This window comes from Python bivittatus, unplaced genomic scaffold, assembly GCF_059951505.1.
Source record: "Python bivittatus isolate LINGU-HERP-01145 unplaced genomic scaffold, Pbiv_v1 ctg000080_np1212, whole genome shotgun sequence".
NCBI lineage: Eukaryota > Metazoa > Chordata > Lepidosauria > Squamata > Pythonidae > Python > Python bivittatus.
Window position 1 is genome coordinate 19,478,928 of NW_028277035.1, and position 27,212 is coordinate 19,506,139.

At 37.8% G+C, this 27,212-nt stretch overlaps 1 protein-coding gene across 2 annotated transcripts in view; it reads right to left on the bottom strand.

The window, feature by feature from the left end:
• The window catches only part of SLIT3 (slit guidance ligand 3), a 534,750-nt gene that overhangs the window by 229,036 nt on the left and 278,502 nt on the right, over nucleotides 1-27,212 (bottom strand). For both annotated transcript variants that reach the window (XM_088133617.1, XM_088133616.1), the window contains one exon: nucleotides 611-682. In XM_088133617.1, the coding sequence (XP_087989743.1) occupies nucleotides 611-682 (72 nt within the window). The remainder of the gene's footprint in view (nucleotides 1-610; nucleotides 683-27,212) is intronic.

The window sequence follows — 27,212 nt, forward strand, 5'->3', positions numbered from 1 at the left end:
GGCAAGTAACAATTTGATCCATTGCAAATAAATTTTTTGAGGATACCAAGCCTCTAACTTAAACTACAGATGTTTAAACAGAGGTATGAAGTTGCTAATGTACTCACAGTCTTCGCAATAGGATGTTCTCCTAGCTATTGTGCTGCACTTTCATGCCTTTCTCTATGTTGGGCAATTATGTTCTCTCCTAAGTCAACTGTAAAATGTCTCTAATATTATGCCAGTCAAACCTGTTAGCCATCCTTTGCCCTTTAAAATTACAGGTTCTAGCTGTTAGTACAGAAAACACCAGGTCCTGTAGAATCATTAAATCCCATCTGTTCAGCATAAAAAGCTGTGTAGCTTTCATCTCTGCTCTTTAGGACCATAAGAACCCAAATCTTCTTTTATGGTTTAATTAACAATAACCTGAAATCAGTAACAAATTTATGTTGGCTGGCTGCGCACTTTAGCCAAAAGGCACAGGGGGGGGGGGGGGGAGGCAACCCAGAGACAAAACAAAAAAATAAAAGCACTGCAACGCATGCACACACAAACATGCATGGGTGTGCGTGTGTGTGCACGTGCACATGCACACGCACATCCAGAGACAAGCAGAAAGTCAACTCACAGAATCTCCAAGTCACGCAGGGCTCGGAACGCTCCATCTTCGATGCAGCTGATCTGATTGTTGTCCAGTTGCCTGCAGGAAGGAAGGAAGGGAAAGGATGAAGAAGGCTCGCCTGGTAGCCACGCTGCCTTGGAGCACCATGTCCTCAGCTTTCCTGTCACCAAGGTGTCCCTCCACCCCTCTGCAGTCGTTGCTTGTCACCAGGCGAAAGCTTGCTGGTAGCCTGCCACGCAGCTCTGTCTCTTCTCACTGACTCTCTAACAGAGCTGCATACTACACAGCACACTGAAGCCTGTCAGGTCTCAGTAAATATTAATTGTGCTTTTCCCCCCCTCTAAGGCAGAAGGGAATAATTTCATTACATTAGGGCATCCAATCCATTATGAGCTTTTACCGTCATGTCACTGAAACAATTTCATTAAGCTAAAGGCCTGTAAATCATTGGAGGTCACCGTGCTGCCCCCCCATGACCTCCCAGAATGCTGCTTTTCTCCTTTTACTGGAAGTTGTAGTTCCCCATCCTAAGAGTACTAAATCTCAAGCCTTTATCTGCCCAGGAGGTTCCAGGGTGCACAGGGAATATACCCATTCCAAATTAGCCTTGGCTAATCTAATTGTATGGTCTTTTTATTATTCCAAGCATCAAATGTCTGTGGTGGTTCGATGGCTTGCATTGTTGCTGGCCCCATCTGGAAGGCCTCACTATTGACACATTTCTGACCAGCACAAGCAGGAGAGATCTAATCATCAAATCAAATGTCAAAGTATACACACTTGGAGCTAATCAGTTACTTTGGGCATAACGGAGTAGGCCTGTCCAAATACAAGTACGGCCAAATAACAGAAGACAGGCGAGCACTCAAATCACTTGTTTCAGAATCAGACCAGGTATTTTGGAAAAGCTATTGTACACAAAAGAAAGCAGCGGTTGGGCCTAGATTTAGACCATGCACAGCCATTTCTGATCAGAAATTTTCATTGTCCCTTGCAGAATTATTCATATTTATACTGACCTTTCATACATTGCTTCAGGATATATTTAACTGAAACAAAATCATCTTATTGAGAAATATATTTTTAAAACACTGCATTTTATTTCTATAGCTATTTTAATTCTTTAATTTGCTTATGCATATTTTGTCATCTGATTTGTGGAGTCAAAACCTGATATCCCCCCCAGGAAAAAAAAATAACTGGGAATACACTCTTCAGGTACTACTGAAGTTAAAACGGCTTAATATGCCATTTTTATAACCAGACACGCAATAAAACGTTGCAGCATGGAGTCTGCCTGCTCAGGATTCTGCAAAGCATGCAATTTCTCCATGCATAGTTTTGCTGGTTTCTGCATGGATGCTGTCATTTTGGCTATAGAAGAATCAGTGCATGTAGAAATGACTTAGTAAATATGACTACAGTGCCATTGGAATACTTTGAATACAATGGAGTCAAGAAGTTTGCTATGACTATGAAACAAACATAAAATAGATCTTATTACCAAAATTAACTATTTGATATAAATTTTTCATAAACTAAACTAGATTAGAGATGATACAGCCTAAAAAATCCAAAGTAGGTTCCTGAACAGTTTTAAGCTTTATATCAGAATACACTGAGTTTGCAAAATAATAGAATATGCTTAAACTTCATTCAAATCAGATCAACATACCTTTCTAGAATTTACAGGTGCAACTGGGGGGTCTTTGGTTTTAAGTTAGACAAAAACACTGAAGAAACCCCAAAACTGACTTTTTATACATCCTTTGGAATTCTGACAAAGTCAAACCATTGTGGAAGGAAGTTCTGAACAATATGGGGGGGGGGGGGGAGGTAGTTATAGGGATAAGTTCAGTGCCTTTATTCAGCTTTTAAAGATGCCGAAACTTCATTGTTGGTAGTAGAATTGCTAACACGTCTTTCAGTCCCTGGTCAAATCTTTATTTCCATTTCTTTTTTCTACCCTTGGTGGTTCAGTTTTTTGGGAATACAGGATCACTACTTAAATGAATATAATATGGCTCAGAGATGGTCTGTTAATTAAATATCCTTCCGTAGCCAGTAAATCCTGATTTTTAAGTTACATTTGCAATGCAGTTTTAATCTTGCCATCGCTTGAGGCCCCCTATTCACCATGCACTGCAGTTTGCTGGTAGCTCTTCTCAACCTAGTGGAGCTAAACACTTAACAACTCATGACTGATTTCACAACCCTTCTCCTACAATAACCCCAATTTAGTAATATACTTGGGAGAGTATGAGGGCTTGTGAAATAAAAGCAAAACCTTGGCACTTTAGTGCCACTTACACGTGAGCTGCTTTTGTTTTCTGTGCTGTTTTTGTTGTTTTCCTGATAAGCAATTGCTGCTTAGTGCCCATACATTTAATAATACAACATTCTTTATATTTACAATATGATCATCAGTATTGTAAATTACAAGTATAGTGCTTCAAATAGTGTTGCACATGTTATTTTGCTACTTTATGCGTTCGCACTGTGCTACTTTGTGGGAATGCAATTTTTAAAATAATAAGCTAATTCACACTTCCATAGCTTAACAGTCATAGAAAGAAAATGAAGCACCAACAGAAACAAACAAATACATCTTGCAAACTATGCCTATCATCAAATGAGAAGAAATGGATTTACGACCTTAAAATTTCACAAGTATCTTCCTGGTCACTTCCCCTCCCTGCCTCTCTGAAGACAAATGTCGCAGATCTGGTTCTACGGCATTACTTTCCCTTCAGTGCAAATTAACAATAATACCACTAGACTGGAATATACGTAATACAGTTACACAAGAAAAACCTACACAGCCACAAAAGAAACCTGGAAAAAAAAAAGAGAGAGAAATAACATCAGGAGAATAGATTAAGAAGTATAGCAGGTGCCATGCAAGTAAGCAAATCGTTGCAACGAAGAGGGGAAAATCTAGTTCAGATTCCTCCTACAGTGTCCACATGTATGAATGTACAGTAACATACCCAGATACATGCAGATACTGTACCTGCCATGCCACCCATCCACAACAAATACATCCAGGAAATTATTTTTGAAGATAGACAAAATGCTCACATTAATGTACTCTTTCAAAAATCTGTATCAAAGGAAAAAAAGATATAGGAAGTATGATTTTGTAAGAACAGAAAATAGTAGTGTTGGAGCATATATAACTGACAACAGTATTATTCTTAATCCTTGGAAACAGAGCTTTTTAATTTAGAGTTAACAAGTGAATCTTATCTTTAGAAGGTGAAGGGAAAATTGGAAGAAATGGATAGGCCTCAATTTTTTTCTCAGTATAAATACATACATACATACAAACTCTGAAGACTAAACGGCTACAAGGTGACCTTGACTTTTGACTTAACATATATATTTAACTGACCCTATATGAAAACAAAAGTTCAACCACCCAGCCCAACTTATTTATGGACACAGCCTGTGCTGGAGGATCAATATACAGTATTGTCCTAGGAGAATGCTTAACAAAATTTAAGGCATGGGACTTCAGAAATAGTGTACTTAAAACAAAAACCTACACATACATCATCTGTCTTAGGGTCAGTTAAAAAGAAAAAAGAAAGCATGGACTGTATGATGCCATACAGATTTCTTTGAGTGTTCACTTTTGAATGAAGCACATGTAGGGTCTTTATGTTATTTTGAAATCATCTCTGAAACTGTCCTTTCTTGTGATGATGGAAGAGTCAAAGAATTGTGTCAATTTATTTTGTAGTATATGTGAAGGCCCAGAAAATTTTATCTTTTTTTCTTGAAGCATAGTAGAGTTCTTGGCACTTTGTTTTCCCACTGGTAGGAATGCTTGCCTCAACATTCTTTAATATCCCTTTGCTTCACTTCCTGAAGCCTCAAGCATTGCTCTCTAGATGTTGAGATCAGTGGCCATAAAAACAATCCACTTTATGAGAGACTAGGGAGTGGAAATTGTGGTCCCCTTTAACTGTCATGAACATCAGCCCTAAAAATGGAGAGGTATGGTCCAAATTTCAGGTAGGCCTACAGACAAGCTGATCCAGTCAGAAGGTACAAAAGGTAGGTAAGAGGGCTAGGGGACTCAGAAGGCTGGAAGGAAATGGAATCACTATGGACATTTTCTCCTAGCTATCTGTACAGATCACCAAATGGAAGGGTGATATGAAAGAGAGAGATTGGAATTATATGAAAATATGGTTGGGGTGAGAGAGGGGTGAAGACGGGGAATGTTTTTAGGCTAAACATTATTTTCCTTTCCGACTTCCTCCTCCCAGAAAGCATTCCCATTTTCTCTTTGCCATGCAGGGGAAAAGTGAAAAGGGCAGATTCTCAAGGGCAGGAAACTCAGCTCAGTGTTCAGCTCTTTTTCAACACAGAGGCACAAACAACAGAGGGAAAGCATTTCCTGCATGTCCTGCTTCTAAACAGATCACCATAGACAGATTACTTTTTTCATCCAGTTCTTTTTAGCCATTCTTCATAATAGCAGCCTGACACTATGAAAAAGAAAATGCTGGACTGAATGGATCCTTAGTCTGATATAGCTGATATATTTTAACATTCTTCAGTGACAGTTGGCCTGAAGCTGAATCACAAACTGCTGGAGATGTTCTTGAGTTTTTCTCCTTTGCTCTACTTTCTTTTGTTCTCATTGACTTACCCAGGATTCATCATCCTGGAGTAGTTAAACAGTTTATCTGACCAAATAATAGGTTCCAAAGTATAGAAAGCCAGCATAAGGGGCACAAGATTGGGACAGAAGGGGGGGAAAGGAAATTCTTTCAAATCCATTTCTTTTGTTTCCTATTTTCCTTTCCAGTGCAGAACATTGGTAAAGGGTAGAAAAGAAAATCAAGTGACAGAGACAATTAGAGTTGGATAGAAAGAGGAAAAGCTGTTCTCTAGTGGTAAAATATCTGCTTTCCAGAAAGATGATGTTGGAGTCCCTGGTTTCTTGAGGTACGGGTGAGAAACTGGATAGCTGACACCAGTCAGTGGAGATAATACCAAGCTGGATGGGCCCATGTTCTGCCTACAACCCCCATGTTTTAGCAGGGAAACGATGACATCCCATTTTAATCTTGGAAATTGGAAGGAAAAATATAAATGTGTTTCCGTAACTTGAGGGAAACAGGTAGTCCTCGCTTACCAACTGTTTGTTCAGTGACTCCTCGAAATTTCAACAGTGCTGAATAAGGAGACTTGCAACTGATCCTCAAAATTGTGGCCGTCACAGCACCCCCATGGTCACGTTATTGCAATTCAGGTGCTTGGCAACTAGCATGGATTTATGATGGTCGCAGCATCCTGTAGTCATGTGATCGCCATTTATGGGTTTCACAGCCGGCTTCTGACAAGCAAAGTCAATGGGAAAACTGGCAGGAAGTCACAGGTCGCAATCACATGATGTTGTGCTTAACAACCTGTGGTGATTCGCTTACCGACCACAGCTGGAACTGATAAATTCTAAAATATACAGAGGGTTTTTAGGATATTTTTAATGTATGTTTGTATTTTAATTATTTATGGATTTTAGCCACTGTTGGAGGGATTGCTATGTTTTTTCTTTTTTATTGTGAGCCGCCCAGCATCACCCGTTGGGGGAGATGGGCGGCATACAAGTTTAATAATAAATAAATAAATAAAATAAATAAACTGCCATCATAAGTCGGGCGGTCATGTGCTTTTTCACCTTTGACTGTATCACTTAGTGACGGAGTTGCTGGTCCCAATTGTGGTTGGTAGTGAGAACTACCTGTACTACTTCATCCCCCAATATGGTATGTGCCATCATCTGTCAGCAACGCTCCACTTCTGTGGTCAGGCAGCATGCAAAGAATTCATAGACATAAATCTGACATTAGAAATAGTAATTTCCGATAAAGGGCAGGGGAGGTGCATTTTAATTCCTCCAGATTATTCTGTCACTGATCTCAAGGTGGTCATCACTGACAAAAGAAGTGCAAAGTCCAATTCCATGTTGGACTTGTTGAGCTAAAATTCACTAAGATATTTAACAGTATTTCTCAGAAATTAATCAAAGACCAAGGCTTCTTATCAATTCCAGAAAATTATTAATGCAAGAACCTTTAGATCACATGCAACTACAGTCACTCTTTCTAGTTATTTCTACCTCTCATTTTTTCATTTGCATTCCTCCTTCCTTTCTCTCCCCCAAACACAATATGTATGTGTGCATATATTACTCCTTTCTTAGCACTTTAAGGAGTGTATCTGATGCTTTTGCAATAACAAATTTGATGATTTTTAAACTGCAACAAGACTGTTTTTGTTACAACAAACTAAATATGGTTACCCCTCTAGAAAGACATTAAAGCTGATGTGTCTTATGTCATTAAGACTTTCAAAAAGAATACAACAAAATTTTGGAGCAAAATCCCTTATGTTTGGAAATATAAATATAAAAAAGAAACCTAAGCAAATAACACAATCAATCTTCTCTTAATGATTATTAATACTGTCATCTTAAAAAAAAATCTGTATGTCTTAGTAGTGCTCTTTCAGTATTTTCAAGGGTTATTGTGCATGTGTGTGTATCTGTAATTGGTACTGTACACTGAGAAGACTTTTCAGTGCTCATATAATAAATAATAATCAAATAGAAAAAACACTTAAGTACTGATATTATTAATGCCAAGTATTGACATCAACAGTTGACATGGATGGCCATAACTGAACACATGAAATAGTGAGTTACCATTGATGATAATATTGATATACTACTAGCTAACCTATAAAGAGAACTGAATAAGGTAAGCCATTCTGATTCTAATAAACATAGTGAAGGCAAAACAAAAACATCTTCTTGGCTTCCAAAATATGAAAATTACTTTATGGGAAGCTAATGTGTCCTGAATATGTGTCAGTACACTGCATGTACCTGCCAATTGATAGGGGTGCGGGCTTGCAAGATAGTTGCTAAATTAGGAATCCCATGTGCATGCTTGGAATAAAACTGAGTTTTGGTTTCATTTATGTCATACTTGCCAAAATGTGCCCAGTAATGTCCATATCTTTAGCAGGGCATGTTGCATGTTGCATGGGTACTATGAAGCATTATTGAATGCTTTGGCCTTCATTGACCAAAGCCATAATTGGTGGCAAAGGACAAAACAGATAAGCCCATCTGGTGATGACAGTGGCATTATGTGACTTGGAACATAATATAAGAAGAGTAAATTATAAAGACTATTAAATTAATTAATGAAAGGAAAGAAAAACAATGGTATGTGAAATTAAGTGAAAGGGGAAAGATCTAAGAGATCTGAATGAAGGTGGGCTGATCCAATCATAAATTGCCGAATTACAAGAGTCTCATTTGAAAAAGAGTACTTGCTCAAATTCTTCTGTTATACCTTTACCTTGCTTCTAATAAATAATATTAATCAGAATTGTTGAATTCTTGCTCCTTTTTCCAGTTGAATACCAAGGAGGGAAATTGGACAATACCAAATCTTGCTGCAGAAAACTGGATAACCACTAGAAAGCAGTGAAGAGTTAAAATTGGCTGTTATCCCTTTGCCGTCATCCACATTTTTGTAGCCTGTATATAGTAATCCTTGGTACCACTGCATATGGGTGTTCAGGTTGTTCACTACACAAGAGTTTCACATCTGACTGCAGTACCAACAAAGCTCAGGGAAACATTGGTGCCTCCCTTTCTGGGAAAAACAACAGAAAGCAACCATCTGCCAATGGAAGGAAGGATGCTTGGTTGCCTCAAGAACCAGGTATGGCCGCCTAGCCTATGAGGACATTTCTTACTTGGTGAGCAGGGTAGCAGATGCAGTGGTCCACCATTCCAGAGACACTTTTTTTTTTTTTTTTAATTTGCACAAAGGTGCCATATTAACTACTCGTGGCCCTGGTATTCCTAATACATGATGCTGTTTACCTATTCATCCATCTATCTAACAATGAACTTAAAAAAGGATTTATACATTGGCTTCCATAACAAAGTGTCCCATTAAAAAAGGCATGCATTAAAAGCAATAAAATTAAAATTAATTAGAATATTATCTTGTAGAACCACTACAAAGAATTAAAATTAAGAATAAAATTTAAAGATCTGAGAGGGAAGAAAAAGAATTTGCCTGGTGCGAAAAAGTCAACAAAGTATTATCCAAAGTATCTTTTTTTATTCCTAAATTGTATAGAATACTACTGAATAGGCATGCTTCTGAAAAGGTACTTGCCATACTTCAATATTCCTAATTGTGGATTTTTTTCCCTCAAACATTTATCTACTTTCAAGTCTAGTGAATGTGAATAAAATTTAAATTTCAGTATTTATATATTCACCAATTACAAGTTCTATCTATTGTTAAAACTGAAGTTAATTAGCTTTTCACAGAGCGTTATATTTGAACAGTATATGGAATTCCAACATGTTGTCTAGTTCTGTAATGGTATGTGGGAAGGACCGTGGGAGACTGGGCCCAGAAATGCTGCCTAGGAAATAGTCAGATAAGGGACAGCATAGCCCGTAGCTGGATAGTGGGTGGGGTAAGAGGCTCAGAAGAGACCCTTCCATACTGGTGAATGGGGAGGAAGAGTACAAGATGGAAGTGGTGCTACTCTAGATGAGAGGGAAGTGGTGCTACTCTAGATGAGAGGGAAGTGGATTGAATATTTGATACACTGGAAAGGCTACCCAGAGTTGGAAAGGTCATGGAAGGCAGCAACAGACATGCATGCCTAACAAAGCCTGTCCTCAACAACTACCAGCCTTGCAGGAGTTAGGTGCTGACCAAGATAATTAGGAGTTCTTCTATGGAGTGGAGCGTACCTTGGGGATAGCAAGAAACCAAGTAGGGGGCATGGGAAATGACCCAGCTCCTTCCACATCAGGCATACAGGACATGAGAGGGGGAGACCAACAGATTCCCGATGGAGGGGTAGCTATCACGTCTACAAGTGCAGCTGATTTATGGGACATCTCATGTGATTTTGAGGAGTTACTGGCAGAAGAGGAGAGCAACACAGCTACATTTGGTTCTCACAGCCCACAAGCTGTTTTCCCTAGGAAATTGGGAATGGGGGGAATAAGTCTCAAGGGGAGGGTGATGTAATAGTATGTGGGAAAGGCCTTGGGAGATTGGGCCCAGAGATGCTGCCTAGGTCAGATAAGAGACAGCATAGCTTGTAGTTGGATAGTGCGGCAAGAGGCTCAGAAGAGACCCTTCCTAATTTCTTGGGCTATAAAGGAGACAGGGGAGAATTGTACTTTCAGACTTGCAAGATTCTGTTAATGTAGCCTTATAATAAAGTAGAATTAGCTCATCTGGTCATGTTTCCTGTCTGGTCTACCTAGTAAAGTTGACGAGTTCAGTCTGAACCATTTCTTGCTTTCATGTCACCAAGGTGAGATTTACAAATGAGGCAGGCTGTGGTATAATAGTTAAATTATCCATGCATGTGTCATACTTCCCTACAGAACAAAGTTTTCCATGACAGCAAATTAGTTGCTAGATAAAATGAACAAGTTCAAAGATGAAAGGTAGGATATGTGTGTGTGTGTGTGTGTGTGTGTGTGTGTGTGTGTGAAGAGACAAGAAAATCCTGAAGTGCTCAGATCAGAATTTCTTAGCTAAAAACATTATGGAAGAACAATAACGAAAAAGGAAAATATCCTGGAGTTTCAGTACCAAACACCTAAATTCCACTGAGTACATGGGGATTACTTCGGAATAAATACACTGTATGTAGGGCTATAACCAGCATTTGCTCATATAACAAAATTTCCTCATCCTCTCTTCCTTTGCACTCTAACATTTATTCCAAAGATTTTCCAAAGGATGTTTATGGGTGAAACTCGGAAGAGACAGACGCTGGGGAATTCATCCCACTAGTGGATGTTCTATATCCCAGCAGACACATAGAATTCCATTTCCCTCTTAAAATAGGGGTAGGGAGATACAGTATATTGTAGTATTATGGCTGAAAGAGAGTGCTATAAATTGACACGTCCCTGGTTTGAATCTTGCCTCTGTAAAGTATTCACTAGGTAGATTTAATAAAATCATTCCCTCTCAGTACCTTCTCCCGTCTGCAGTATGGTAATGTTCTTTACAGAATGTTTGTGTGCACAAGGAAATATATCAGAAATGCTTAGAACATTCTAAAATGCAATATACATCTTAAATGTTAACTTTATTAGCAGAGGGCTCCATAATTAGTTTACCACAAAAATTCTTCAGAGTCTTTCCTATTCTTACAATCTTTGTAGTTTTTAAACCTGCAAATAAACTATTTAATTTTTAGTTATTATTCTTTTGGATTTAAAGTACTCTAGAAATAAGTATAATGCACTACTACTGTATGAATAAAACCATGTGACCTACATCCAATGCTGTTCTTGTTTCTTAAAAAACAGTCACACTTATTTCAAGAGTTATCTCTCGTCAGAATGACAAGGTAAGAATTGAGTTATTAAGAAATAAATTATATATTAAGAAATATATAAATAAGGTAAAAGCAGGGATTGCAGCATTAGCTTCACTGGCTTCAAAGAACAAATGGTTTTCCAGGCCTAATACATATATTTGAAGGAGAAAATGATCACTGGATTACATGTCTGATCAACTATTTAAGCTGTAATTTTGAATAGCCTTATAAGCTATACCAATACTGAAGTTAACCACAAATTAACTAATTATATTTCTATTATGTATTTATGAGAGCTTAAAGTGTCATATTTTGATTACCAAATGCTGACCATTTAAATAACAATGGTGTACATTTAAATAATTGTAATAGAATTTCAAATATTGAGGGGACGGGAGACACAACTTTCTAAAAACTTTTATAAAATCAGTATTCTGTAACCTTATATGTGCCTACTTAAAGTGAGTCTCAGTGAACCTAAAGGAATTGCAACTTAAACAAACAAATGAAGTTCTTCAACCAGTAGAATGTTTAAAGCGATTTGATACTGAACAAATAACAATTTTTGTAACAGTTGGTCACCACACAGGTATAGTTGAAAATTTGACTTTCCAGCACTGATACCTTATTCACGAACTGGCTTTTTTGGAAAACACAACATGGCTAGACGTTTTCCTCCTGCCCTACTAACTGAACAGGTCATTTTCGTGGTAGCCTTGTAAGGCAACTGATCTGTGTTAACATAACAATTTTCTCTAGCCTGAGGACTGCTAATTCTTGTCTTACCAGCTTTATCACTTACCCCCACTAACTCAAGAATTTTTAAGAAAGAATGCAATAGTACCATGCTAATTTCTTGTAAATTACACTTTGATGTGTAAACTAATTGGTTTATTGTTTTTCATTTTTAAGATATTAAATACTTCTAAGAAATGAAATAAGGGTATATAGCTGGACCTTTAACCTTTAAGAAATACAGTACTTCCCACAAAGCTGAGGAGTATGGATTTATGAAGCTTTATTCTGTAATCTGTATACTGTAAATCTCTTGTAGAAATCATTCTAGGGTTCAAAATGCAGTGTTTTCAAAAAAGGAAGGCTTCCATATTCTGTTGGTTGATCTGCCTCTGCTTCTTCCTGCTTTACATATTTAAGAACATTGTGATACACAGAAATTATACAGGTATCACTTTTCCCATCATGGAGATGAAACAGTAGGCTAATTGTGAAAATGTCCTGCTGAATGCAAAAGTAAAAGAAAGAAGTAACCACTGTTTTCTCCATATGGAAGAAATATATATATATATATATATATGAATTGCTGCATTTTTTTCAGGACTCACATTACTTTTAAAAGTTTTATTTCTTCTCTCTTTGCGAATAAAGGTCTGCTAACTCCAGTTGTAATCATAATATGACTCAAACTGAATAAAAAGCTAAGAAGAAAAAACTAAACTGACGACAAAAGAGATAGATAGCTAAATTACACTAGAAATGTATTTGAATAATAGTATATTATATTGAAAAGGATTCATTTTAAAAAAAAAAAGACCCTCAGAGAATTAGGATGAATAGAACCAATGCATCTTCATACCTGCCAGTTTGGCCAAGACACCCTGGTAACCTGCCCCTCTCCCCACTTCTGTCTTTTCGATCCTGGTTGGTAGCCACATATTAGCAGCAGAAGGAACAGGTGTAGTTTTCCCTGCTAAAACTGCTGCTTTAAATCCAGCGTCTTTACTTGAACAGTTTTGTGTTAATTAAAATAACAACAGGTTGTTTTAATTGTATCGTTGCTCCCCACATTTCACCCCCAGTCCTACAACTGCCGTTTTCCGTAGCACACCTTAATGGAAATAAAATGCCTGCATTAAACTGCTAGATACATAGGAGAATTGGTTCTTGCACCTTTAAAATCTATGGGGAAGAAGGGATTTCAGCAAGTATAGCTGGCTACTCTTTATATGTGGTATAGGACTCCACAAAAGTGGAAGCACGTGGAAATTGTTTTCATGGAATTTTACCCCAGATTGCAAACTCAGCAGTTATGTGACAAACTCTTTCCAAGAATACACATACTAACGTTATGTATACATTTAAATGCAAGTATGCTAACACGTGCATACATCTTTTGAGTGCAAGAGTGGTTTAGAATTTGGAAGAAACTTCTTGGGTAGAATAGTTTCATATTACTTCTGAGAAGATGAATTCAAATGTTATGATCATGTTAAATTGAAACTGTCCTTTTTCCGTTCTCCCACCCCCCACCCCCAGCTTTCAATTTCAGGATTTTTTACACTGTCCTCATTTTATTGTGCCTAATATCTAATGTAATGAACACTGCATACCAAACACATAAATGGCTATCACCATAGCAATTGGTGAAAATTTTATGTTTCCTTAGTTACTCTTGCTTTATAACCATCTGTTGTTCTCCACTTCTAGGGCGGGGAGGGAGAAAAGAAGAGGGAGTAGAAGAAAAGAGAGGAGAATTTATCTGGGGAGTATTCATCATAGCTTTTCTCAAAGTGGTGTGAAGGTGTGCCCGCATTTTTGCTTTTGAGAGACAATCCTACAAGTTATAAATCCATTGTTGTCAATCTCCCCTCTCCTGTTCTTCCTGCCTATAAACATTTAGATCCTCAGACCACTGGGACTGAGAACAGAGTCCTTACTTATAAAATGGCATTTTGGGGATCTCTCTCTCTCTCTCTCTCTCTCATACACAAACATAAACACACACAATAACAAGAGTGGTACAACATCTAACGTCAAGAAATCAAGCTCTGGGAACATTTCGCCATTGCTTATACTGTAGTAATACACACTTATAATTTGAAACATGTTCTTAAATTTGATGCTGCTGCTCCAAAATGTATATTTGTAGAGGAACTGAGTAAAAAAAATGTGTATTAGAGTAGAAACATGTAAAATCTAATTGAGTTTTTCATGCATTTTTTAAAATTAGTAGCGGACACAGATGAAATTGCCTCCGAACAGAAATACAGTACATGTAGCTCTTGTTATCTGCAGTGAAGGATCCACATTTTGCATATCCACAGTTGGTAGATACAAACCAGATCTTGTTATCTGCAATAAAGGTTTTAGCTATCTGTAATTTCTGGCATATGGTTTGGATCCATATTGTATTTTGCACATACATAAAAGTGCATATCATGCCTCACCATGCCATCTTCCCAGTCATTTGCCATGATCTTCCCATCAGTTCAGCACACTCAGTCCTGAACTTCCCACCAACCTCAGGGCTTTCCTCCCTCCTTTCCATCAGCCTATCCAGTCACAATTTTCCTGCCATACAGCTACCAATCTTTGCAGTACCCTTCTGGTCAATTTCTTAGAACATAACCAATCCCCCAGTTCCCATGGACTAATTATCCCTGGTTGTGGGCTGGAATGGAACTCCCTGTGAATAATAAGAGCCCCCAGTAATGATTTGTTTATCCATGTAAATCCTAAATTGAGTGGGAGTGGAATATCTGAATGGGTATATGGGAAGCAGTGATGTGTTACCCATTGTGAGAAATGGGTGCTGGGAAAAGAGATAAAGAGGAAAGAGGAGTCCAACAACTGTATAACTATACAAATTTGGTGTATTTTGGGGGTGGCTAGAGAGCCAATTTAGACAAGTGGCTAAAGGTGTTAGGTTAGAATCTGGGAGGTCATGAGTTGGAATCCTGTGTTAGGCACAAAGCCATCTGGGTAACCTTGGGCCAGTCAGTTTCTCTCAGCTGCAGGAAGAAGGCAATGGCAACCCAAAAATGTTTCCAAAAAAATGGCAAGACTTACTTGAAGGCAAGCGTGCACACACACATACACACAGCACTAAATCTTTAGATGGCAGTACAGAGACCTGGGGAAGGTCAAGCAACAAAACATATAGCCTTGATACAGACCAAGGAAGGTTCCCTCCCCCAAGGATACTTGAAAGCTCCACAGCAGAGGTCAATCAATCAATGGGATTAGCTCCTGGGACAGGACTTGGGCTGCCATGCAAAATCATGGAGGCCAAGGCCTACAGCCTTTTTATGTCATAGTCCTCCCTCTGCCATGCACAACCTTTTCCCTTAATAGGTGGACAGAGGCTATTGAACCCATCCCTCCAAATGAAACCATGTTCCAGTCTCACTACCGCAATCACCTGATACAACAGGGTTAACTTTGTTAACAGGAAGCTGTTTTTTTTTGTTTGTTTGTTTTAGTTTTCCAGTTGCACAATCTCTGATGTAAATTTTTCACCTATTATGGTATTACTACATAATATATTCTGTGCTGTACACTAGTCATAAATACAGATTTAACTTATTCTAAATTTGAAGTGATTTCATACCTAAGTACCAATAAAAACTGGGAAAGCAGCTCAGGTGATGCATGTGACAAGAAAAACGATAAATTTAAAATTAATGCCCTGATGACAAGTAACCTTGCTTCTGTAAGCAAAATATTTCATTATTAACTATTTTCTTTTTTTCATGAATGCCTATCTAAGGCAATGTGCCAATTAGTTAAGACTTTTCAGTTGTTCCAGATGGAATACCTTTAAGCCAATAATGGTAAATGCTTTACCATTAGCCATCTGAAAATCTCACTAATTCTATCATTTTTAGTACACCAGTACACTTCATCATTAATCCACAAGGAAGAGGAAAACCTTAGCCAGATACATGTGTAGGGGCAGAGGAAAAGTAACAATAATTGTTACACACACACACCCTATTCAAAGCAGCAAAGGTGAACTTCTGCAGGTGATTTTTTTATTAGGTGGGCTCCCAAACATACAATCCAAGAACCTGCATGGATAGAAATGGCTCCCCACTACAGAAGATAACCTTCAGGCATGACTACCAAACTTGCCCTTACAATCCCCCCAAACCTAAGTAGACATAGTGATTAACTTCTGAAGCCAATACCCAATTAAAGTTATAAATGCAACTCAAACCTTAAAAAATGTAATGAATCATATCCAACGTTGTTTCTTCTTACACTTAATCATTTCTGAACATGCTTTATGCACGCAGATGCATTTAGCCACAAGTACATCCCTACGTGGCTGGGTAACCTATGATTTTTTCACAATATTATGCACCTTGGAGAATGTTACATTAAAAACATGAGAAAAAGAAGAGAGAGATAATTGTGTGTGTCTATGTGTGTGTGTGCAGGGGGGAGGGAGCCAAGGTTTATTTAGTTACGAGTTTTAACTTCTAACAAATAAAGGCCAATTGCAAACGAAAGGAACTTCTGTAATTGGCTGTCCTGATACTACCATTTTCCTTAAAGTTTGTCCCAGGTTCCTAAACTCTCCTTAGCTTTACCCTCCATTGATTTACTGATTCAAACTGTGCCTCCCCAGTAGCTATTCACTGCAGAGGGAAAAAGCTAAGATACTTTTATTTTATCTATAAGATCTTGGTTTCATGGAGATAGACAAGCAGGAAAAAGTGTCAAAAGTCTACCATCTTACAGTAGGTATTTTTTTATCATGAGGCAAACGCTCCAGCTAACCACAAATTCAAAGCATCGGCTTTTGAGAAACAAAAAGATCCTGGCAGACTTTGTGGTGGATTGCATTACATCATATACAGTTTGGTTCTTTGACTGTCAGGTCTCAAGACAAACTACATAAGAAAAGAAGTTAAAGGCAACAGAAGTGTTCTTCTGCATCAAATCAAAGGTCATCTAGTCCTACCTTGGTGAGGAATCATATGTCCATGAGAAACTTTTAGCAGGAACTGAGCACCTGAGAATCCTCCCACATACAATGCACACAAACACACATACATACCATATCTAATCTCAATCTCCCCCTCCCTCTCTTTCTATCTCTGAGATTACTAGAAATAATATATGACTCCTGCTGTCCAGAGTTTTGATAGTTTTATCAACGCCCACTCTAAAGCCATGGAAAGGTGGAATTCTTCAGTCCAATTAAAGTAATGAATTCCATATTTTAACTATATGCTGCATGAAGAAGTACTTTTTTTCACCTGTCCTGAAATGGTTTATATCTTACAATTATATCCATCTTTCTCTAACAACTGAAGGTGGTATATGTGATTCTCCCCCTATTCCATTTTAGCCTTATAACAGCTTTGTGAAGTAGGCAAGGTTGCGAGATAGTGACTATTCCAGTGTCACCCAGTGAACTTTATGACTGAGTGACAATTGAAGCTGGGTTCCCCAGTCTTAATCCAAGCCTTTAACTTTACACTATATTTGCTCCTGTCATTACATTTCATTGGATAAGTGGGATTCACATATGAGGATACGAAGAAAAAACTCTTGTCAACTTTCTTTACTTTACACTTTACCCATGTACTTTCATCCATCATTAAGTCCCCATTTATCCATGTTTAAGAAACCATTTTGTATGATTTCAGTGAGATCTCACACATGTACCCTAAAATCTCAAAAGATTTTGAGTTCTCACATGACTGGGAGGGCAAGGACATTTCCTGGAATTAGAAGGGTACCTTGTTTCTGTGGGCACTGCTGTCTCCTGTGCTACTGATTTCTCTCTTTTAATATATGTGTCTGCTACAGTAAATCAAGCCACATAGTCTTTGAAGGTAAATTTGAAAGTAGTATTTTTCCCAGTTCAAAATAACTCTCCTCCCCCCAAGTTTAAATGGGGAGCATAGATCTGCTGTGTGCTTATCATATCCCTAATATAATATCCTTTGCTTATCATGACAGTTTTGACACATGTGCAAATGCATATCCCTGGGAACACTGAGGTGCATTCCTACATTTTTCCTGAATGTTTAGATCAGCTTTGAGTCTGGCACATATGGACCAGATGTTTTACATATTTTTCATTGCTTCAATGGGAAAAGAAAGCTGGTGTTAAATTACTATTTTTGCTGTATATTTACCAAAAATATGTCACAGGACAAAAATAAAATATTGCTAAAATAATGTAATCTCTATAGAAAACAGGATACGGAGCTAGGACCAATACTGCTTGAAAAGCCTGTCTTTGCCACTGAGTTTAAGTGAACAGTTCAAACTGGCATATTTCTGCAACATCCTGCTAAATGGTATTTACTGTTCTTCATGATTGGTTCAGTCTCTGATAAAATTATATGTGTTGTGCTGTTTTGGCCAAGACACTATGTCTTGATCCTTCCCTTGCAGTCCCCAGAGAACAGAGTAACTCAGTACAAAAGGTTTGCATTAAATGTAATGAAACAGATGACAAAATCAATAAACCAGGATCTATGAGGCTATCATAAAAATGATGTAAACCTAGAGTTCACAATGGTTATAGAGCTATTTAAAATTGTAATTAAAACCAGCACAATTTTTTTCCAGGATAAAAGCTTCTCTGACAGCCCCAAATATATGCTACAGGAAATCTTCAACAAATATATCCAAAGTTGGCATGAAGTCAGCATAAATTAGTCAAGGATAACCTCTAAATGTACACTTTCCTATTTAAAGGAAGTTAAAAGTGAAAATGTTGACTTTACATTGGATTTTTGAATTATACTGCCCTCAGTTTAACAATGTCACACAGGAAAGGATACTGAGCATCCGGCCCAACCCAAATTAAAGTCATCATTCATTCGAATCAGCTGCTATCAAGGAGCTTTTGTTTAATATCAGTGGCAATCAATTCTGCTAATGATTAATTGTTAACTGCTCAAATTTCTCAAAGCTACCAGGTCCTGAGGTAAGACTCACTACTGTGGGAAAGTTGGGGACTACTAAAATAAAATAATAAGAGAAGTATCTTCTAGTACTTAGGGGAATAGACTTTATATCCTGTCAGTGTCAGAATTTGTGACTGTATTTTCTCCTGCTGCTCCTGCTTTTTTAAAACCAGTTTTGGTGCCAAACTTGCAAGATTCTGTTAATGTAACCTTACAGTAAAGTAGAATTAGCTCATCTGGTTGTGTTTCCTGTCTGGTCTACCTCATAAGGCTGACACCAATCTTGTAAGACTCAAAGTATTTCTCTCCTGCTGTTCCCTTTACAGCCCAAAAACTGGGGAGGGACTCTTCTGAGCCTCTTGACCACATTCCTGCTGCAGTCTAAGCTGCCTGTTATCTGACTGTTCCTTTAGTTGCATCTCCTTGCCCTGTCTTCCAAAGTCATTCCCACATACCATGACAGTATACATGCAGCGGATGAAAAAGAACATTAGCATTTCCAGCTGTCCATTAGGAGAGATTACCTTTGGATGAAATGCTATTCTTACAAGTTACCTTAATAAATATATTCTAAGAGAAATATGTTTAAATTACCCTTATTCAACTTTCTCTTCAAAATTATTCACTATCAATCTCACAACTATAACTTTTCCTGACAGTTTTACATATAATATGCGTGAGAATAATCAGTATAAAAGCTCCCGGAAAAATAGTAGTGAGAAAAATGATCTCTTAGATGTGCTTCACTGGCCCAGATAGGAGATTTCTTATCTTGGAAGGCTGGACACCAAGTCACAGCAACTCCTAAGTGCATTAAGAAGACATGGATGTAGATATGAAGATGGACCTGCAAGTTTGCCAAGCCAACAAGCAGCATGGCAACACATACACCCAGTTTGGGAATAAGGAAGTGAAGGGGGCCCAACATGCATCTTTACCAGCAGGCACTGTAACTGATCAGAGGGGTGGGAGGGAGGGGGAGAGAGAGAGAGAGAGAAAGAGAGAGAGAGAGAGAGACATAAACAGAGACAGAGAAAGAAAGAGAAAAGGAGGGGGGCAGAGGAAGGGGTAAAGTACATCCATTACCAGGCAGACTCCTCAAAGCATGGTAGAGCATCACTCTTCAGCAGTGTGTTTGTTTCACTTTGAGATGCTGCACAGAAAATAAATAAATAAACAAACAAATGGAAAGATATTGACAGTGCAGATAAGGACAATGCTGGATATCCAACATAATATTCAAGAAGTCCATAAAGCAACAAGAGTAGGCAAAGTGAAGCAGCCTCCATCTTGGTGTGAGACAGGAAGTGCAAACTAAGACACAGTGGCCATTCTTGCAGCACTCTGCTTAGCAAAATAACTATTCCAATGGTCAGAACTGAGGTAATAAGTTGAAGATAGGCATTTTGGAGCAAGAGGAGTGAAATAGAGATCCTATGTAGGAAGATGCAGGTTAGTGCCCTAGGGGTTTAACAGTAGGACCACAGCACCACCTTCTGGACAGGGCCAGGCAGGAAGAAACTGAATTTCTTCAAAACGGTGGCCCTAAGATCCAGTCCTGACAGATGGTCTAATATCATTGTCAAAATAATGAATAATTATAAATAAGTCATATTGAAAGTCACTACAGGACTTTCCAGGACATACTACCCATTCATTTTCTAACATACATCGTTTAGCCAAAGCAACCCAAGCAGTCTTAGTTTCATGTCCCAGTTACAGGTCTGCCTGAAGTGGATTTTCTAGATGTAAAGTAATAGCTGTCATTTATTTGCACACTTTTAAGACCTATATGCTGAAAATAATTCCAAGGAGAAGCAATGGCAAAGGTGTTTCACTATGACCTGCCCCAGCACTGGAGTCTAACTACATAACCACAGTGCAGACTTAAGCTGTTTCTATCCTTTGCTCATGATGGCTTGACTTTAAGCTGGCTTCAGAAAAATTCTGTCCTTGACAACATCTTACAAGACATTCAGTTCAGACCGCCCTAACTACCACTGGACAATATATTAGTTACTGTACCCTCCCATCTTTCCATCCAGGAATGCAATTATCAATCACTTTCCTTCCTGTGGACACATGTACACATACACACAAAGTTAAATTAAATTTATATGTCTATGATTCCATCATCAAAATGTACATACATGCAGACATAACAACCAGCGTAAAAATAAAAATAACTTAAAAAACCCCTTTCTTACTGATCGGTTGGATTCTAATCTCTTCTATAGCCACTTTTACCATTGAAGCTACAAGAGTGAAGTGCTATAACACTTGCCTTGTGAACAGAAGGTTGCTGGTTTGAAACCTGGCAAAAATGTGTGTGTGTGTGTGTTTTAATTGCTATTTTTATTTTCCCTCAGCTTAAAAAAAAGTCCAGCAGTGTACAGTTTCCTTATTTTTCTAGTCAACTGAGTAAAGTAAAAGGTTTTTATACTCAGCAGGGTGAAATCCAGATTGGTTAAAACCTTTTACTCAAGTGACTAGTGACTGGAGAAAAGATGAAGTGATGCACCATTGGAAATATTTTAAAAATAAAAAGCCTAAGGACAAATAGGTAGCTCAGAGAAAGAAACGCCGTGATAATCATTTAGAAAATCACTCTTCTGCTGGGTTTTGAACTAGCAAGTTCAATTTTACAAGCCAGTGTTGTAACCATTATGCTATTTTAGTATTACTGGTAAACTTCTCTGTACAAGACATTACAAACCATAGTAATCATCGAATCAACTGGAGGTTGTTCCTGCCTCTGCAAAGTAGCCAATGAACTGCTGAGATTAGTTTGTAACAAGACAAAGTTCACCAGCCAGCACAGGAGCACTCAAGGCAATGAAACAGGGGAAACACTACTTTAAAACCACAGCAGGAAAACCCACCTGGAGGTCTCATTCACAGTGGGAGGGAGTGAATGCAGAGCTGTATCATCCATTCCTGCTCTCCTACAGGTTGCTAGTTCATTCTGATGACAAGGCAATTGGGCAGTGAGGATGAGCTTTCAGGTAAAGAAGATCCACTTGACTCTTTCAACAAAAAAAATATGCAAATTGCTCAGAATGAGCACCCAATATCTCATCTCCCTCCCTACTCCACAGTGCTTTAGTGAATGTTGCACAGTGTAGATGCAATAGAGGTTTGTCTATTCACTGCAGATGAAATGGAGGCAGAGAAGTAAGCTATTAATCACTGCCTCCATTGCCAGAGTATGACTCCAAATGAACCTTAATCCATGCATGATCTGATTTGTTCCAATTTCTCTCACTTGCACTTCAAATGCCATTCTGTGTGCTGCATGGTTCTCACTAAAACAGAAGGGTGATATTAGCTCTGAAAGAGGAAACAGACATCTAGAGCAAAAGTGTGCCTTTATTCCAAAGCATAAATCCATTTGGAATCTGGCTTAAACCATTTATCTGGTCTTCTACTTCCATGGAGATTTGTGTCTGCTATCCTTTCAAACTGGCCATACAATGTACAGCCTAGTCACACACAGCATTCATATCATCATATCACCAGCTCCACTAAGTGTGGAATAGTGGCTATGCAAGTACGCTACATATTGGTGGGCAACTGGGACAAGTCATGGTTGTCATGGCAGGAATGGAAACTTTGAAACACTCCCGACTGTGTAAGCCAGCATAGATGGAGACATTTCCCAGGACAAGAAACCTAGGGTAATCCAACTCCTTGCCTGGGAATGAGATTGCTAGGCAGAAGAATTCCTATAAAGTTCCAGGCATTTAAGTGGAACAACATGAACTCAAAAGTAACAGATTGTTAGGCAGAACATTTCATTTGTAAGATGGAATTTAAGTCAACCTGTGGGCTATCAGGAGACAAAATATGGAAGGATAAATAGAACCTCCTAAACCTGAGATCATCCATGTTTGAGCAAAAAGTTTGTGAACATTTTGTAAACATATTCAATGCATGGGTAGTGATCAGCTTAATGGAAAGTCATGTCAAAATGATTCATTCATTTGCAAACATGACTAGTGAAAGCAGCCATACCATAATGAACAGGAAGACAGTCCATTTCAGACCAGCACTGCTGTGTGAGAGATGGGTAGAGAACAACCAGGAGTGCATCAGAAATGAGTCCAAGTAATCAATAGCCAAATTGCCTACTCTGATGGATGGTGTTGTAAAAGACCACTATCTGAAGATAATGTTTCTGAGAACAGAATAAAACAACATGTTCCAATGTTTCCCTTCCAAAATAAGGAATAAAAACTGTAATAATGTCTAAAATTTGGCTAAATGAAAATTGTGGTTAGAGTTGAATACTTTGCTTTAATTAGTAATATAAAAAGAGAGAAAAAAAGGCCAGTTAATTTATTCTTCATTCAGCTGACTCTCCAACAGCATATCCTAGCTCCTAACATCTTCCTGTTGGCTTTTATTTTGATACTTTCACCACGGAGTAAATGGGTAACTAGTTTTATAGGCTCTGATACGTTAGTCATTTCTGAGTAGGAAAAAATAGGCAAATTATAAGTCTCTTTTTTCTTTATGAACAAATGTTGTGTAAGTAAGTAAAAGAAACTCTTATAAATTGTGTCCTGTTGGCTTCAGTGATGAACATAATGTATACATGAGTGCTGGAAAATGGGTTGGGAATCATAGTCCTTATACGATTTCAGCATAAACTGAGCATGAAGAAAAATTGAGCATGGGGGCACAAAGGCATAATTCATGCCAGAGGATCTATCACAGTTCTGTTCAGATATCAATCGTTGAGTGGTCTTATGTCCCATCCCTCCAGTGGTATATCTACTGAAGCATCATGTGGGGAGAGGGTTGAATGAATGAAGACTGGATAATTAAATAATTCTGTTCCATTTGCTATTCTGGTTTTTCTCCATTATTAACCTTTACTAAAATGAACATGCAGATTGCATAGAATGGGAGGATAATAGAACATATTTCTTGTAGCATCAGTTGATACACAGATACCTCCCTGTTCACATCAATGAGAAGACAGTGTTGACTCTATTAATACTGGAATTGTGAAGTATGCTGGAACTCTGAATCAATAAACCTAATCAAGTTTTGTTGAAAGAGACTCTGCTACCTTTGGTGGCTGGTGTTCCCACTGGAACAAAGTTCCTATATTGCTTAAGGTTAGCCAGCCAATGAAGCTTTGGCCACCCCACATCCTTACCCTCTGATTCCACTGTGCTGCACCAATGGAGAGGGCTGGGAGATTTGAACTTCTCTTCTACCAGCTCTTTGTCATATACCCAGGTCAGCTTTCATGGGACATTAAATTCTGGATAATAGATTCTTTATCCAGCAAGCTATCTGGCTTGAAAAATGAAACTTGAAATTGGAGGGTCCACTTGAACTTCAAGCACTTTAATTAGGCTCTAACTTAAAGGAAAGCTAGTACAACCAGTGGGCTATCCTTTTGCAGCATTGGTCTGATGAAATCTCCTATCTGGTTATTCCTTCAGTGCTCATCCCCAAGACATTTTCTGTTCTACAATTTCTCTGTCTTCCAGGAACATTTCTTAATACTACACCTAGTGAAACTAGCACCTCACATTGCTAACATGTAAAAAAAAAAAAAAACCCACTTCCTAAGCATACTCCTACACAATCAAGAACAGAGTGAGAAACTTCAGCATTCTAAAAGAGCAATTCATAAAATAGTTGTTATGATGAAGTGAAAAAATAGCATACGGTATATGAAAAAAAAAAAGACTTTTAAATCTTCTTGTCTTCCACCCTATTATGTGTTTTAGAATAATACTCATCATTTATAAGACCAAACTTCAATCATGGAATTGTCAGTGAAAGTTAATATAGACAGAAAATGCTATTGAAGGTATGTACCATTACAGTCTTCATCTTCTTCTCTGAATATTATCCTTTACAATGGTTTGTGGTTCGGTTTTGTTTTTGGTGCCTTCAAGTCAATGTTGACTCCTGGCAACTATCTGGACAAATCCCTGCAGTTTTTTTGGCAAGATTTCAGAAGTGGTTTGCCATTGCCTCCTTCCTAGGGCTGAGAGAGAGTGACTGGCCCAAGGCTGCTTTGTGCCTAAGGGGGACTAGAACTCACAGTCTCCTGGTTTCTAGCTTGGTGCTTTACTGAGTACACCAAACTGACTCTGGAGTCAACTAGTATTGTCTACTATATTATAATTTGCATATACATTATACACTGACCTGAAATTTTATCTGATGAAAGATATTTTACAATTCTTTTAAATAAATGAGCATTCTGCAGAGCATTAACCAGTAATTTTTGCATGGAACCTGCCAACCCCATAGCTAAAGGGCAAGCCATCAAGCTGCTCTAATGAAGGGCTCTCCATTTCACATAAAGAATGTCCTTTCACCCTTTAGCCTGGCTTGGAATTTTTAAAACTTATTTTCAACATTTTCAAACCTAACCCATCTTTAGTACAAAAGAGCCTTTGAAAACTCACACCTTCCTTATATGTAAAATCATATTGTGGGGCAATAATAACACTGCTGATCCAACCCACCATAGCTAAAGTTAAAACACAGCAGCAAACTCCAAACCATTAGGTGAAGAACAGGGTCTAAAGAAAACAAGGTGTCCACCATTATCTGGATGATATGAAGCTCTGGAGCAGATAAGTTACAATTCTAAGTTAATTAAATTAAGTTTTATTCACAACTCCCTGACTTTTGTAGCTATCTCTCTGAAATTTGGCAGGCTCTGTCCCCTCAGAGAGCTGTTATGCTTGGAAAATATAATTTGGCCAAAAAAGAAAAGAGAGAGAGAGAGAGAGAGAGAGAGAGAGAGAGAGAGAGAGAGAGAGAGAGAAGGGGGGGGAGAAAAAAGAAGAAAAATATACCATGTCAAATTTAAAACTTTGTTGAAAAAGAAAAAAGAGAAAAAAACCATCCGGCACAAATATCACATGTATTTTGCTAAAATTTGGCAGGTTATCCCCAAGCAGGGGCAATAATTCACTTGTGATCCTTTTGAAAAAAATATGTAAGTTACAGTCAGTTATTCATTTTATAGATAATAAAGAAATCATCTAAGGTTTAGAAAATCTGGTGAGGCAGGACTAGGATCTGAAGCAAGACTGACCAACTCTCTGGGATTAGGCGGTTTGAATAGAAGGGTCAAAGGGTAATTTTGTTGCTTTCATCAGCTATATCAGATAACAGGTTTGAAAGCATGTGAATTTTAGGTATGCCACAAGATTATTACCCATGATTCCTAAAACCATATGACAAAAAGCTTTCTAATTCTGAGATGGATTCTGAAAATATGTGTGGTGAGACTGATCTTGAAGTATGAATTTCTTTAAGACTACATTAATCTTTTATACTACGTTCATCAAAAGGAAGCTAAAATATGAAATGTATTGCACATATTTGCCCTCGCTGAAAAAGATGAATCAGTTGAATGTGTAATTTAGTTTTTATTAGTTCAACAATACTGCCAAATAAGGAAATACAATTTCCCATAAAAACTATGCAGTTGGGCTTCATCTTAAAAAATTATTTTGAAGTGATTGCATACTCTCCAACTATTTTGCATAAAATGAAAATGGAGCAGTTGCTGCAAACAGTCACTGTGAATGTTGTTAATGCTAGAAAAGGAAGTTGTGGGGTTAGGTGTTATCCATAACAATACTGTACTGTATTGTACTTTTTCCTGATAGCTGGAAAATTATACTGTATAATATGCATTTGACATGCCAAGTTTCTTCCTTACGTAAAATCTGAAATGCTTTATTCCATGCATATTATATACATTTTTTAACCTCTCTTGCTATGAATACTCTTTTATAGATTGTGTATCTTTACTAAACATATTGAATGTGTGGAACCGAATCTGAGCCAAAAATGTGAAAGAATTTTATTTTAAATGTGTCCTATAAGAACATGCAGAAAATTTTATGAAGAATTTTCAGTCAGGGCCCAGAAGATAATGGTTTAAGGGGGAAAATTTGTTAACTTTATGTAGCTACCAAGATTTTGTCACAGAATTAATTTTGTTAATTTTAAGGAGAAAAAAAAGTCTCATGCTGTATTCTATTCAGCCTTTGAAATTTTTTGGTCTGCTTCATTAATATATCTGAAAGAACTATTAAATCTAGTCATGCAACATTTAGTCATATGGATTATATTTACTTGTGGAAACTATTCCTCTGAACTAAAGTGACATTTTTTTGGCATGATTCCATTATAAATATTGGATTCTAGCATGAAACAAGTATAAAACATAAGATTGTCCAGTTCAAGGCTTTCCTTGAAAAAATGAATATTGCTAATAATGATATGCCAGCAAGAGTGTATGAGCTCATCAGGCTGCCCCTCCTCATTCTCCAAATATTAATCTAATATAGTGAGTAAACAAAGAATGGATTAGAGATTGCTGAAAGACATTCATCTCTTCCAGTACCCCTTCAGATATTTGATGTAGCAGCAGAACAGGTCACAAGTTAGAAGAAGTATTCTTTATAGGCATGGCTCACTTTACAATCCAGTTTATACCAAACATTTAAATGTGTATATCTGTGTATGGA